The sequence below is a fragment of the Desmodus rotundus genome, chromosome 3 (assembly GCF_022682495.2).
Source record: "Desmodus rotundus isolate HL8 chromosome 3, HLdesRot8A.1, whole genome shotgun sequence".
Classification (NCBI taxonomy): Eukaryota; Metazoa; Chordata; class Mammalia; order Chiroptera; family Phyllostomidae; genus Desmodus; species Desmodus rotundus.
The window spans coordinates 1,603,515-1,618,599 of record NC_071389.1 but is presented as its reverse complement, the minus strand read 5'-3'; the positions used below and the strand labels follow the sequence as shown (position 1 = coordinate 1,618,599).

General features: G+C 65.8%; 1 protein-coding gene across 4 annotated transcripts in view; it reads right to left on the bottom strand.

Moving 5' to 3' along the window:
* Window positions 1–2,335: 2,335 nt before the first annotated feature.
* TP73 (tumor protein p73) overlaps window positions 2,336–15,085 on the bottom strand; it is a 44,315-nt gene continuing 31,565 nt past the window's right edge. For 2 of the 4 annotated variants that reach the window (XM_053921427.2, XM_053921429.2), the window contains 10 exons: window positions 8,973–9,159; window positions 8,594–8,709; window positions 7,069–7,178; window positions 6,572–6,729; window positions 6,244–6,332; window positions 5,404–5,531; window positions 4,858–5,006; window positions 4,491–4,629; window positions 4,046–4,139; window positions 2,336–2,815 (listed from right to left, as the gene is read on the bottom strand). In XM_053921427.2, the coding sequence (XP_053777402.1) occupies window positions 2,471–2,815; window positions 4,046–4,139; window positions 4,491–4,629; window positions 4,858–5,006; window positions 5,404–5,531; window positions 6,244–6,332; window positions 6,572–6,729; window positions 7,069–7,178; window positions 8,594–8,709; window positions 8,973–9,159 (1,515 nt within the window). In that variant the 3' untranslated portion in view covers window positions 2,336–2,470. The remainder of the gene's footprint in view (window positions 2,816–4,045; window positions 4,140–4,490; window positions 4,630–4,857; window positions 5,007–5,403; window positions 5,532–6,243; window positions 6,333–6,571; window positions 6,730–7,068; window positions 7,179–8,593; window positions 8,710–8,972; window positions 9,160–15,085) is intronic. The other 2 variants (XM_053921428.2, XM_071220827.1) reach the window with 1 other exon arrangement.

Here is a 15,085-nt window from a genome sequence, read left to right as displayed (position 1 = left end):
TTTGCATGACGTGTTCTAAGAGACAAGTTACACACGACGTCCCTAATCCGTGCATGTTGGGGTCCTGGGTTGGTGGGCCAACCAAACCCGCTGAAGTGGCGGCTCCCCAGCAGCCCAGTCCCATGGCCTATGGCTGGGGAGGGGGGACCCAGCCAAAGCCAGTCATGAGCGGCTGGGGGGAACCTCAAGAATTGCTTCACTGACAGGAACCGTTTTGGGGGGTGGGCCTGGACGTGCGTCTGACTGCCAGCAGGCAGGTGTCCTCACGACCTGGCGGGCAATGGCCCTCCCGCCAGAAAGCCCTCCTGCCTCAGTTTCTCCATCTGGGAAAAGGCCAGAGCAGGTGCCCTGGGCCTTGTGAGTGCAAGACGGGGAGGCACCGCGCTCAGCCCCGGAGAGCCTGCAGCCTGAGTCTTTGGTTGTGGCTGACCTTCAACCTTGGGTCTGAGCTTTGGGCGTGGTGTGCCCTGGGGAGACAGCAGTCCCCCCAGCGGAGCACTTGGCAGCCAACTGGCAAAGCCGGGTGCCGGCTGGGACAAGCTGATTCTGTTGTCCTGGGGCTTCTGGCTCTGGCCACCGTGATATGTGGTCCCTGGGGAGTGCGTGTGGAGGGAATCCACCCCTAGTGTCAACGCGAGGGACTCAAGACGTTTGCTTGGGCAACCTCCTGCGATGGAGTCCTGGCCTGCAGAAGACCCTGCTGGAGGGTTTGGGGCGGGGTGGCTCCGGCCTGGCTCAGTCGGGTCTGGACGGCTCTGAGCCCTGGAGGTCAACCTTCCCCCAGCACTGCCCCTCAATCCCCAGCAGCCTTCCCAAGGGCCTGGAAATGTAACAAATAGGCATTTTAACCCCCACTCCGCCCTCAACAAAGAGAGGGCTGGAGCTGAACTCCTGAACACACCCTCCCAAGCTCCACACAGAAGGGCTCCTTGGGGGGGGGGGGGGGGGGGCTGGCGGCTTTCCTGCAACCAACAAACCCCAGGGGCACTCCGGACCCTGTGTCCTCTTTCCCCTGGGCTGGGGGCCTTCCCTGCTTCTGGGGTGGCAGGAGCACCCAGACTCGAAGGGTCAATGCGTGGGGACACCAGCAGGACAGAATGGGCCAACGGGGAAATGCTAGGCAGCCTGCCCGCAGGGTGGTGTCTCAGCGCCCACAGTGGCGAGGGTCCCCCACCCCTCCTGCTTCATCCCTGCCCGCCACGTTCCCTGTGGCCTTCTGTTCGCCTCCCTGCAGCCCGGCTCCTAAGGGCCCCGTTGGGTGGGCACGCAGAAGCTGTCTCTGCCACACCCACCGGTGCCTTGGGGTCCCTCATAGACGCCAGACCCCACCCCCCTGCCTCAGTGCCGCGCCATGGGGGACAGGAGGCCCCTCCCAGCACAGAGCCCGCCTATGAGGCCCAGAAGTGGACGTTCCAGCCCGCTGCTCCCCGCCCTGGGGAGGGGCTCTCCCGTGGCTCCTCCCCTAGCTTACAAGGATCACCAAGGGGACAAGGGTGCTGTTTCAACAGTTTCCCAGCCCACCCAGCGCCCTCCCGTGGCAGGCTCTCAATCGGGGTCTCATCCCACCCAGCCACACCAGGACCCCACCTGGTTTGCCCCCCAGCTTTCATAGCCCAGTTTGTCTCCATAGACCTGGGACACCCCTAGGTTGAATCCTGAAGGGGACGTTAAAAACGTTTTTTTTTAAAAAACTGACCCACCGTGTAGAAAAGGGTAACATTTTATCAAATATCGACAATTTCCTGCGAAGGGTGTTCCTGCGTGTCTGCTAAATGGTCTCCGAGGAGAGGTGACTGGCCAACGGGGTTGGCAGGGGCCTTGGCTGGTGGCCACCGCCCAGAAGCCCCCCAGGAGGGACTGAGCACTTGGCAATACCTTCCTCCCAGTCTTCTCCAAGTCCAGGAGGTGGAGGGCAGCTGCCCTGGGGGTTGGACTGGCTGTCAAGTGGTGGTGGGGGGGGGAGATGGGCTGACCCTCAAGTCCAGCCGAGGGCCCGGCCATGGACAGAGCCTTTCTGCAGCACTGCCCTGCAAATAAATGTTTTGGACACAATCCCCAAGCCACTCGTTGCTACCCAGATGAGAAGACATCGAAGAATACTATTTGGCAGTCCACCAGCAGAGGCCGCCCTGTTCTTTCCAAGGCTCTCGCCTGGACGGCAGAGGCCCCCAGGATAATGAGGCAGTGGGGAGACCGGTGGGCCTGCTGGATCCAGCGCCGCTGGCCCTCCGCGCACGCTCTACGAGCAAGCTCCCGAGTCCCTGCACCGCCTTTCCAGGGCACGAAGGCTGGCCCTGGCCTTTCCTGGGCACAGCCCCAGGGCAGTTTTTGACCAAAAGGAAGCGGTAAAGCCAGCCTTCTCTGGCTGCAGCCCTCAGGGGCGCAGGCGCAGCTCCCCGCGTTCCCGTGCGCCCTCCCAGCCCGCAGGGACGCAGGCGGGCTCCACCAGCCCCCGCGTGCCCTCCCGCCATCAGTTGGCCTCCCCCTCCGTGAACTCCTCCTTGATGGACTGTCTGCGGGACTTGCAGTCTGGGAGGTCGAAGCCAAAGTCCGCCCACTCGTCGGGGCCCGCGCCCCCCGCGCCTCCCGGGACGCCGCGGTTGGGGATGGTGATGGTGTGGCGCACGCGGAAGTGCACGGCCTCCATCACGCGCTGCCGCTGCAGCTCCCCGGAGCTGCCGATGGAGATGGTGGCGGCGTTGCTGCTGGAGCGGATCAGCTGCTGTGCGCCGCAGTCGTGGCCCTGCTTCAGGTCCTGCAGGCCTCTCCAGATGGTCATCCGGTACTGGTCCGGGATCTTCAGGGCCCCGAGATCCTGCCGAAGCGCCAGGCGCCCCGCAGCCCCGTTAAAGGTGGAGCCATAGGCCGCGCTACCGCCTCTCCCACTGTGGTCCTGGCGGGGCGGGGACCACCCGCTCCTTCTGAGCCCCCAGGACCACTAGGGAGGCCAGGGTCCATCCTAGTCCTGGAACTCGACAGTGGGGGCAATAAAGCAGCTTGGAGGGGCTCCAAGGAGTCTGCACCCACCCTGTTTTGCCCCCTGATCTGCAGCTGATCTGGACACACCCCGCCTGGTAGCCCCAGCAGTGTTAGGAGAGCTAAGAGGTGACCCATCTGCTAGTGCAAGGGGGGGTCCCTCCTGGGCTGCGTGGGGCCTGGGGCCCCGTCCACCATCACAGTGACCCATGGAGCCCATCTACACCCAGCCCTGGAGGACCTGGCGCCTGCCTCCCAGCCCTCTGAGACCAGAGCTGATGACCCGGGTCCCACCCCCAACCCGCGCCCCCAGCACACCCTGAGCACACGCCTCATGCCGGCAAGGCGAGGGTTAACACTGAGCGAGTCCCGCAGCGGGTCGCCAGGGGCACTAGTGGACAGCAGACACTGTCAGGGCCGCCCTCTGAGCACATGGCCAGTTGTCTGTGGCCCTGGGCTGGGAGCAGGCCCTACAGAGGGCTCTGGGCCACCGAGCTGCCCCACCCCCTGCCCCGGGATCCAGGCTGCAGCTGTGTTTCCTGGGCATGCAGCCTGGGAGTCCCCTGGCTGACGGCGCCTGCCAGCCCAGGACACCCTGGAGTGGGCCCAGCTGCCGTTCCTGTCTCACCCACATCTGTGCCTGGGCGCCCACAGCCCACGTCCTGTAGGAGCCTGTGTTTCTCCCCAGTAAGCGGCACTGAACTAGACCAGCTCCAAGGCCCTCCAGCCCCTGCCTTCCAAAACTCTCTGTCTTAGAAAGAGCCCGCCCCCCATCCCACATCAAAGGCAGCCTGGCTGCTGGGGGCCAGAGGTCACGTGGCCAGTCCAGCTGCCCGGGCCTGCGCAGCTGGACTTTCCCACCCTCAGGAGGGGAGTTTGGCACAGAAGCCAGAGGTGAGGATGTGGAGTGGGCTTGGGAAGAAGGGTTTCCCATATGTCGCAGCCCCTCCTCAAGCCTCGAGAATTGGAAATGACCAGAGTGCCACCCCAGAAGGAGAGTGAGCTCCCTGCGCGGGGACAGGGCCCTGTCGGCTGGGCATAAGCGGGGTAGGTGGGGTGGGGACCGTACCTCCATGGTCAGGTTCTGCAGGTGGTAGATGCTCTGTAGCCCCTGGGAGGTGAAGTGCTCGATGCAGTTTGGACACCCCAATCCGGTTAAAAAACTGCAGGGAGAATTCACCAAATGAAACACCCACGTCTAAGGAACGGCTGTGTGGCCTGGCGGGGTGGGCGCTGCGTCCCGAAGGGTGTCTCCTGGCCACTCCTGCCCACATGGCCACCACGGCGCAGTCTTCGAGGAACCCCTGGTTTTTATGCTCCCCTACCTCCCAGCATCGGCTGGATAGCCCCTCCCGACACTTTCTCTGCCCCTATCTGTCCCTGGGGGGCGGCAGAGTGACTGAGCCACGGGACAGCTGGCAGAGACTGCCCCCAGACTTGGGCCTGCAGACCAGGAGCCACAGAGGGGCCAAGGTCAGTGGGTTAGGGGCAGGGTCTGGCCACAGCCCACATACCTGACCAGGCTGGGGTCCGCATGGTAGGGGGGAGGTGGGGTGCAATGGGACCCCGGGACCAGGGGCTGGGAGCCGTGGCTGCCGTTCATCTCGCCGTTGGCCGGCAGGGTGTGGCCGTGGTTTGGCAGTATCCCAGGGCCTGCCAAGAGTCGGGCAGGACTGTCAGAGGCAAGGCACAGCCCCGCGGGAGTGGGAATGGCAGAGGGGCCCTCTGTGGCCATGCCTCCTGCCCTGGGCCAGGGCTGCCGGAGGGAGGGAGGCAGCCTCTGAGAGCCCCACATGCAGATCTTGAGCTGGCAGATGTGTCTGGAGCTGGGCCCAACATCTGGGCATCCCCCACCCACCTTGGGTCCCCACTGTGACTCACCCATGGGCCCCAGGTTGGGCCCGGCCGCCGAGCTGTGCGGGGGCGGCTGGCCCACCAGCTGGTTGACTGAGGGCAGCTTGTTGACACCCCCGTGCACCTTGTTCATGGGCGAGAGCACCGGCCCATAGGACGGTGGCTGCAGGTGGCTCCTGCTCGGACAGTGACAGCGTGTTGGTGAGAGCCCAGGCAGCTTCCTGCCCACCGGTCACCTCCACACGGGCCCCTGCCATGGCGGGTGGGGACCCTGACTCCAAGCTGGGGTGTCAGAGCACGTCCCTCCTCACCCAGCCTCTGCCGGGGCTGTGGCCCCCCAGCCTGCTCTCACGGAGCAGCGGGTGGGGGTGGGGCACTTATGCCACTGCAGGTGCCCTCGCTTTGACCCCCCCCCCCCCCCGCCTCGGCCTCCACTCAGGAGACATTTAGGGGAGCCCCTTGGTGGGAGAGAAAGTCATAGAGATGGTCATGACCACTGCAGTTAAGGAAGGCTTCCCGGAGGAGGGGACGCCACACGCGGCCTCATGGCCTATGCGGAGGGGCGGCACTCACGGCCTCTGGAGGAGCTGCTGCTGCTGCTGCTGCCGATAGGAGTCCACCACCTGCTGGGGCACCAGCTCCATCAGCTCCAGACTCTCCTTGACCTTCATCAGGATCTCGAAGTTCTCCCGGCCCCGCACCTGAGCACAGGGAGGCAGACCTCTGCCCAGGGGCACCTGGGTCTCCCCTCAACCCCAGGCCCCCAGTGGGAGCCTCAGGAGACCTTGGGCCCACAGCCTCGTGGGTTCCCTGGCACCTGCAGGCCCCTTCTTTCCTCCTTCCCCAGAGTGGGCGGCAGGTATCCTCTGTCCACATGACCACCCCCACCCCTTCCAGCCACTGAGCCTCCTCCCTCCCCCGCCTTTCCCTCTCCCCTCCCCAGCACTCAGCACACTGGGGGTTCAGGGACAAGAAACTCAACAAATAGGGGGTTTTAGAACGAGGGGCTCATTCTGACTCAAAAACAAAAAGCTCACATAATAGAAGACCAGTCCTGGCCACACACACAGCAGTTTGGTCCACGAACTGCAGAGGTCACATCCCGTGACAGGGAGGTGGCCCGCCAGACTCCAGAAGTGGGGTTCCCGATGCCCGCCCCGCCCTCGCCCCCCAGGACTCTCGTCGACCTGCACACTGCGTGAACTCCAAGCAGCGGCGTGCAGAGCCCCTGACTCGGCACACCCTGGCCTCCCTGCCATCTGGCCCTGCTGGGCCTGGCTCTCTGGGACCCGGCTCTCCCTTCGTGGACCTGCCACCTGCAGGGCCCGGGGTCTCGGGTCTCAGGGTGTGACGGACAGCTCCCACCCGCCCCTGGTGGTGCCAGCCTGGGCCCCACGGACCCGGGACGCTCACATGCATGTAGTACATGTCCTCGTCCCCGTGCCGCCTCTTCTTCACGTTGGTGCCCAAGGCGGGGATGGCAGGGGGGCTCTGCTTGAAGGCTGGAAGGCCGAGGTGGGGGGAAAGGCCACATGAGGAGCAGGGAGGGGCTGGCACAACGCAGATGGAGCCAACAGGCACCCACCACCCCACGTGAGCCAACAAGAGACCTGGCTGTCCCCATGCTGCATGGAGTCGACCCAGGGGTGGCCACGTGGGCGGGGTGGCCTCTGCCCTGGACACAGGCTGGCGACACATCCCGCCAGCATTTCACCCAAGTCCTGCGGGGCAGCCGGCACACCTGTGCTCTGCTTACCGCGCTTGCTGGAGGCCCCGCTCTTAGCCGCACTCTCGTTCAGGGCCTGCTGCTCACGGTAGTGGTCCTCGTCGGCTTTGCGGTCTCGGCCAGGACAGGCACAGATGCGGCCCTCGAAGGACCGGCGGCCCAGCACCTGCCCGCTGTCCGGGAGCACAGCCGGAACCGTGAGCCTCCGGCCCCCCCACCCCCCAGCCCTGCCCTCCCTCCCCGCCTCCCGCCCACCTCCAGCTGTGACAGGACAAGGGAGTGGGACAGAGTGCCCAGCTGCCCTGGGACCCCAGGTCCACCCAAGGCCTAGCTCTGCTCTGGCAGCCTCTGTAGCCCAGGGAGGCCTCACCCTCCCAGAAGCTCACTTGGCAGGGCCCCCCTCCCCGTCACCCCCCAGGGCCACGCACCGCTTCTTGCCCTCGGCCTCCGGGTCTTCGCACCACGCCCCTGGCCTGAGTCCTTGCCCCCCACCCCTCGAGCTGCAGACTCACTCCCGGGTCTCCAGGGTGATGATGATGAGGATGGGCCGGCGGTTCATGCCCCCCACGCAGCTGCTGTTGCACATGAAGTTGTAGAGGATGGTGGTGAACTCCGTCCCCACCTGCGCAGGGGTGGGGGAGGGCTGTGGTGTCGGCGTGCGGGCCCAACCCACGACAGTGGGGCCTCCTGACCTTCGAAGCCCCCATCCCTTACATCAGATCCTGCCTCTGAGTAGGCTTGAGGGCTGGGCCGTGCGCTGTGGTCCTTCGTCATCGCCACACCCACACTCCACCCATCACCCACCCGTCTCCCACCCGTCCCTGCACCCAGCCATCTAGTCATCCATTTATCTGTCCGTCCGTCTGTCCACCCCCCATGCATCTGTCCACTCCTGCACGACACTGAGCCTCAGGGCCGCGCTGGTCCTGGGTGCCGAGCGAGCTCGGACCAGCCTCTGCTCCCAGGGGACGGGGTGAGCAGGCAGTCTGGTTGCCAGGTGGGCTCCCCTGCCACAGGTGGGAGGCTGAGCCCGGGGCTGGTGTGAGTGGGCACAGGTGGGGGTCCGCCCAGCGTGGGCTCTCCTGGGCAGGAGGGAGCCCCGCCCTGCTCTGGCAGAGGGAGGGACCAAAGCCGTCCCCAGCCCTGCACACACCCATTTCCCAGGGGTGCCTGGAGGACTCCTGACCACGTGGCTCCGCAAAATGGGCAGTTGTCACGGTCTCCCCGAGTCAGGATGTAAAAGCCCCTCACTAGCTCAGGAAAACCTAGCCTTTCACAGAACAGCCAGCAGGGGGCAGAAGAGCCTCACTTTCCTAGCTGTCCAGGCAGGTGAAGGTGGGCCTGGGTGAAGGGGGAGGCTGGGCAGGGTAGTCCCACCCGGCCAGGGCCCTGGTCTCACTGAGATAAGGGCTGGTCTTAGGTCTGGGGGTTCTGGGGAGCCGGGCCCAGCTTTGGGGGTCCAGAGGTTTCAGAACCAGGTGGAGGAAAGGGTGTGGCCTCCTGAGCACCCCCTGTCCTGCCCCCCACACCACCATCACCCTTGGCTCCTCCCCTGCTTCTTCCTGCCCCCAGTGCTTCAACCCAGCCGGCCCCTGCGTCTGTCCCCAGCGGTGCTCCCAGCCTGCTGCCGCCCTCAAGTCAAGGTCAGACCTCCCAGGGTCTCTCCACTCCGCCCACCTCTGGCAGGCCCCCCCACTTGCACCCGTCACCCCTCACTTCCAGGCCCTGCCCCTGACCGTTGGCCTCTCCTCCTCCCCCCTTCCCACCCACTCTACCCCCCCGAATCCTAGTCCTCCGGGCCTCAGCCCCTCCACCCTCGAGTCCCATGAGTGGGGACAGGCAGGAAGAGAGGACAGGTGAGGGCTGAGCTCAGAGGTCGTCAGCCCCCTTCCTTCGCAGATGGGGGGCCAGTGCCCATAGAGGGCCTGAGGGCAAGGGTGAGGCAGGGGCAGGGCCTCAAGGGTGAGGGAAGATGAGGGGGTCTCTGCCCAGGGCCCACTGCGGGCCCTGCCCCCTTACCCCCACCGCCAGGCCTACCTGTGGGGGCTCGTAGGGCACCATGACGCTCTGCCTGCCGGTGACGGGGTCGTCCACGTACTGTGAGAGGTTGTTGCCCTCTACACGGATGAGGTGGCTGGCTGGGGCAGGCTGTCCTGCCAGGAGGGGACACCGCCTCAGAGAGGTGCTGGCCACCCGGGTGCCAGGGGCCACATGCAGACTCGGGACCACTGGCCTGCCCCCCGCCCCCGCCCCGGCCTCCAGGTCGGGCTGCCCCGCTCTGCTCAGCACCTGCACTTGGGGCCCCAAGCCAAGCTGAGGGGAGATGGAGGGAGGCCGAGCCCACGGCCAGCACCCCCACGGCCCCTGCTGGCACCCGGGCCACTGCACCCGCCCGCCCAGGGCTGGGTGGTCTCACCTTCGTTGAAGTCCCGGCCGAGCTCGTGGTTGGGGCAGCGCTTCACGACCTCAGTCACGTGTTCCGCCTTCTTGTAGATGGGCATGGCGCGGATGGCGGTGCCCGGGGGCGGCGGGGTGGCCACTTTGACCTGGATGGGGCAGGTCTTGGCGATTTGGCAGTACAGCTTCTTCAGCAGCGGGGAGTACTGGACGGGAGGGAGCGGGGGTGAGGCCGCGGGCCCGCCCACACCCTGGCAGGCTGCACCCACGCCTGGAGCACCGGGCTGTCGGCTCGGCAGGAGCCCCGTCCCCCAGCTCTCTGATGGCAGCCCCCACATGCCTGCCCCTCCAGGTGCCTTCCCGCAGAGGGCCTCGCCCTGGGGGCACCCGCACAGCAGCCGGCTGGCTGGTTTGTGTGCAGCAACAGTCACCGGCCCCCGTGCCCACAGCAGTCAGGCGAGACGCTCCCTGTGGGGGTCTCACTGTGGAGAGGTAGGTTCCTTTACGTCCCTCTTTGGGAGGAGGACCAAAAAGGCCGGGCAGGGAGAAGTTGCTATTGGAGAGTGGGGGCTGGGAGCCAGGCCCACCCAAGTCGGGCTCTTCCCACTGTGAACCTAAGTCCTCCCCGCAGCAGGCCCCCACCCCCGCCCACAGAGGTTGGAAACGGGGATCCCCAGTTTAAAAGCCCCGAGTCAGGCTTCTCTGGCACCAGCGCCCAGGACGTGTGCCGCTTTTAGACAGGCCAGGGCCTCTGGGCACTCGCCCGCTGGGAGGGAGGCTGGGCCACAGAGGCCAAGGGCCTGTATGAGGTGGCTCGGTTTTGGCCACTGGAGTATGGGGGTCACTCTGACCATGAAGCCCCAGGCCCCCCCTGCTGGGACCCTGTCCAAAGGATCAGTGACAGCCCTCCCGCCCCAGCACACAGCTCCCGGTGGTCCAGGGCACCCCGCGAGGACCCGGGAGGGCTCTCAGCAGTTCAGGTTGCCGGTGGCTGGAGTGCCCACCCACCTCCCAACGGCTGGCTCCCGGGAACATCAGGGCTCTCACGCTCCCTTCCCTGGGGCAGTGGGGGGCATTCTGGGTCCAAGATTGACAGGATACTTCCTGTCCCCGTGCTCCCCATGCCCCCACAAACCCCCAGTGACCCAGAGCGACCCCAGCCATGGCCTCAGAGAATGCCCCGTGACACCTCACTGTGGTTCCACTAGGGAAACTGAGGCCAGAGAGAGGGGGCCATGGGCAGAACCAGGAAGGAGCAGGTCCCAGCCCATCTTTGCCAAGGAAGTGGGGGCCTCACACCTTGACCCCGAAACATAAGGCCCCCACTGGCCACCAGAGCGGCTTCTCTGGTCACCAGGTGGACCTCCAGGGCCTCATACCCTCTGCACCTCCAAGTGCAGGAAAGCAAGGTGGGGGAGACGGAGCTGACCTGGAGCCAGGAGCAAAGGGACCCTCCCAGCCCTCAGGCTGGGCAGCATGACTGTCCCTCCATGCCTGAAGTATCGCCATCTCTGGGGTGGGGTCCAATGGGGGTTAGGGACAAGTGGGAGGGGTCTCCCCTCCTTGGCAAATTGGGAGCCTGCTGAGGACGCGTCCCTCGCACCCCCATCACAGGTGGGAATTGGATGCCCATGGGACTCTCCCCTCCGAGGTGCCCCACCCCCAGGGAGGTGTCCCCTGAGTGAGGTCACCTCAGCAGGGACCCTGGCCAAGAACGGAGGCAGGAGCCGATGGGTCCCCAGGGGCGTGTGGGCCTTCAGTCCCCTCTCACTGACTACCCACAGGCTCCCATCAGTCCTGTCACCCCTTGGGGGGAAATGACCTGAGATGGGGTCATTATGCCCAACAAGGTGGGTCCCAGGTGGGCTGAAGTGGGTGGGCCAGGAGTGGCCGGGTTCCTGGAGGCCGATTCCTGGGCAGCCCCAGGGTGGGAGGCCGCCTGGGCTCGTTAGCCTGTTCCTGCAGGGGTGGACCGGGTCCCAGGTACAGCTGAGTGAGGGTACCCTAAGCGGCCCTCCCTGCAGCTCCCTAGTGGGCCCCAGGGTCTGCACAGCGGTGCACCACTCTGAAGCCCCTCCAGCCTGCTGGCTGTCCTCTCAGAAGTCCAGGTTCTACTTCCCAGGCTGCTGCAGTCAGGCAGAGAGGAGCAGGGACGGGACTCAGGGCAGCTGCCTGCTGAGCCCAGGTGGGCTGGGGGCCCAGTGGTGCTTGTGGGGTCTGGACTCCCCAGCTGAGGTCCCTGGAAAATGCAGGACGGGCAGCACAGCCCGCAGTCAGAGGGGTGTGTGGCGCGCACTGGAGGCCCTGACGCAGGGAGGAGCTGCGGGGAGCTGTCCCTGGTGCTGCCCGCCCGGTAGGAGTCTGCTTCTCCGGGAGCTGCACGGCCGCACAGCAGAAAGCGAGGAGCTGCTGGGATGGGCAGGTCTGCACCTGGGCAATCGGTGGCCCAGCACCACCCCTCCTGCTTCCTGCATGATGCCACCACCAACCTTGGGCCTGGCCCTGCTCCCCAGGGTGGGTCCCCAGCCCCGTGCTGCCCCGGCTGCCTGCTCAAGTGGCCCTCGGGCACACACAGCTGCCAGCCCCACCTGGCAAGGGCCAAGGTGCCTACTGTTCTCACACCTGGAGCATCGGGTGTGGACACAGGCGGCTGTGGGGGAGTCGGGGAGCCTGGGAAGGCCAAGCCTGGGGCAGGGGCAGGATGTGACCTGTTCGGCCCAGAGAGGCAGGCCTGAGCTCCCACCCACCCTCCGGGACCCCTCCTCTCAGAGCTCCCGGGCTTGGGGTTGGGTGCTGAGGGAGCCTGGCAGGAGGGTCCTCGCGGGTTCTAGAGAAAAGGTCACGTGGAGACACTCCCTCCCCCACCCTCCAATCTGCCTCTCCTTCCCCGGAACCGCTAGATGGATGTGTTTCAACAGATTCCGAGCCGATAAAATCTTATTTATCTTCGGCTGTTGACACAGAGCCGTCTAGACTTGCCTGCCCTGCCACACGCTGGGGTATGCCCACCCTGCCCTCCCCCACCCACTTCCCTCCTCCGACCCCCCACCCCCAGTTCATGCTGGGCCCGGCCTGGCCGGGAGCCCCAGGTCTGGTGGGGCTGAGCGGGAGCGGCGGGCGGGAGGGTGGCGGGAGGCGCTGTGGTGGCTGTTAATTTCCCCGCGCCCACTGCTCAGCAGCTGGGTGCCCGGCACAGGCAGGTTCGGGCAGGAGGAGAGTGGAGAGGTGATAATAACGTGTCTGTCGTTTTCCAGGGACGTGTAGCGTCTTGCAAACCGCAAATACCGTTAACCAGCTCGGGCGAATCTGTTACAACAGATTCTGGGAGACGGGGCTGCGGCGGGGGGCGCCTCTTTTTAAATGATTTTTTTAGAGCCAGCTTTCATCGGCTCTTTGCGTGTGCTTGTGTGCACGCGTGTTCAGAGACACGTTCCTCACCTCTCTCGGGTCAGGGCCCCTTTGAGGACCTGCCCAAGGCCACAGGCCCGCCCGCCCCGGGACAGCTCCATGGGACCCTCAGGCTCCGTGAGTTCACAGAGCTACCCTGAGACACACAGGGAGCTCAGACCGCCAGCTCCCTGCCAGTCCCCAGGGAAGGGACTCTTCTCCTCCTTCTCGGTCAGGAGAGGTCCCGAGGGGACACAACCCACAGGAGACTCCCTCTGGCCCCTCCTGGGGACTCTCGCCCTGCACTGTCTAGGGTGGCTGCCCCACCCTACTGTCCCTGCCCAGCGGGGAGCCGCTGGGGGCACGGGTGGGCTCTGACAGGAGTCGGGGTCACAGCCCGGAGAGGAGGTGGGGTGCCTGCAACAACCACCCCGTCTTGCCTCAGAGCTCTCCCAAGAAGACCCACAGGCAGCACCCCAAACCAGCCCCGGGCTGTGGACGCCTGTGGAGCTGGTGCCTGGCCCGACGACAGACGTGCGGGATCTAAGAGGCCATGGTGACTCCTCGGGAGCGCCTGGCTGGGGGAGGGACAGGTGTATCCGCTGACACCCCCACACAGGCTGAGGGTCGGGGGTTCCCTGACCAGAAGCCCAGAGGAGGGTGAACAGGAAGCAGAAACAGGCTGAGGGACCACAACTCCTGTCCAGGGGAGCCCCCAGAGGTGATGGACAAGGAGCTGCCCACTGGGGAGAGGCAGGCCTGGGGGAGCCAGGCAGCCTGCCCCAAGATTCCCTCCAGTCAGGCCCCAAACTGGTGAGCTCGTCCCACGCCGGCAAGGAACACCCGTAGGGCTGTGTCCTGAGCTAAGACCTGGGTGTGGGGAAGCAGGTATGTGCTGAGCCGACACAGTAGAGAGGCCACGGGCCCAGGTCCGTGGTGGGGAGCGAAGGCCCAGGACACCAACGGGGCGGGGCAGAGGCCCACTGCAGAAGACTGGGCAGTGGGCGAAGGCCTGGCTCTGAGGAGAGGGAAGGGGCTGTAGTGGGGCCAGCAGCCAGAGGCCATGCTGGTCAGCGGGGTCGGGGCCTCCAGCGGTCCTTGTTCTGTATCTGAGGCCCATCCCGTGGCTTCCCCGGGAGGATGAAGGGGTGACAGGTTGTGATCTGGGTCCTGGGGGTGGAGCAGGGCTGGCAGGAAGCCCCAGAACCCCCACCAGCAGCCACCCCTCCCACCCCAAGGGCACAGTGGTGGAGCGACCGTCAGCCTCAGTCAGGTCCACGTACGGCTCACCACCCTCCAACAGCGTTCCCGACTGCCAGGGAGACCTGCAAAGCTCTCCCGAGGGAGGCAGGCGTCCCTGCCTGCCATGGGTCTTGCAGGGGAAATGCTCTGGCAAGTATCGGCAAGCTGGACTGAGGGCCAGGCCACAGGACTGCGCGGCATGGCGCTAGCGACCCTCCTGGCTCTGTCCTCTGCATGCAGGGGCTCACAGCCCTCACCACCACCTCACTCCCGTCCGCTGAGCTGGCCTGGCCTTGTCTGCTGTGGTTATCTCGAGGGCCCGCACACCTGGCAGGTGCTGGGGTCAGCAGCACCCTCTGCTCGCAGGACAGTCCCAGAGCCTCTGACCATGGCACACTGCTCTGGCCATGGCCTCGGGTCCAGGGCGGGCAGGCACCGCAGGGCCAGCCCCTTCCCTGTGTCCTCCAGCTTCCGGGACAGACGGCCTCAGGGCTAGCGCTGGACCGGCTGCAGGTGTCGGTGCAGGGGGAGAGGAGGGAGAGAGGGGGGCCACGGCGCCAGCCATGGCAGATGCACAGGGCGGCCTCTGGGAGAGCTGTCCAGTGGGGAGCCCTGGGCTGGGACCCTCCTGCCTCTGACCTTCCTGCCATGGCAACTGCAGGTACGTCCCCAGTTCAGGACCCCGTTCGAGACCCGCCCCCTGTGTGGGAGGCAGTGAGTGCTGTCCCTTCACCTTAAATACACTCTGCCCCCATCCAACGAGAAAGGAGCCCCAGGCCTGTCCTGAGCTCGGGACCTGCGTGCCCTGGAAGGGTGGGAGTGGCCATTTCTCGGCTTTTAATTCCGGTGGGATGCGATCAGGGTTTTCACTGGACCTTCTCAGTGCCCAGTGGAGCCGTGGGCAGGCAGAGTTCTGGCTTCTAACCCTGTGACCCCTGCCGAGGGCGTGGCCACTGAGCCAGGTCCTAATGGGCAGAGTGTGGCTGCGCCCATTGCTAATGGTGACCTTGTGCAGGGACCTGCCCTCTGGGAGCCTCGCTTTCCTCATCCATAAAGTGGGGCAAACTCTACTTCCTGTAGCACGCGGCCAGGGCGCTCGGGGCGCGGCCCGTGCTGCGGTGGGAGTGGGGGGTGGGGAGGGAGGTGTGCTTTGCCACGCTGCTGACCATCTCCCCAGGGCCACAGGCCTAACTCCACTTCAGAGCAAGTCCCGGCAGACAGACGATTCTCCGTGAGAGCTCGATCGCGCAGCGCCCCACCCACAGCCCCAAACCTGAGGAACGGACTCCTGTCTCTCAGGGGACGTCCCTTGTGTCCCCTGCAAGAACTAGGGGTGTGAGGTGGGGCCGCCCCTCTCAGGACTTCACTCAGGGCTCCAAGGCCAAGTGCTGTGACCTCCAGGCCCGGGGGCTGCCCCAGCTGTGGGGGAGGGTGGAGAGAGGAGGGGTGACCCCCAGCCCAGGCCATGAGGAGCCCCGGGGGCTCAGATCCCAGCCTGGGGCT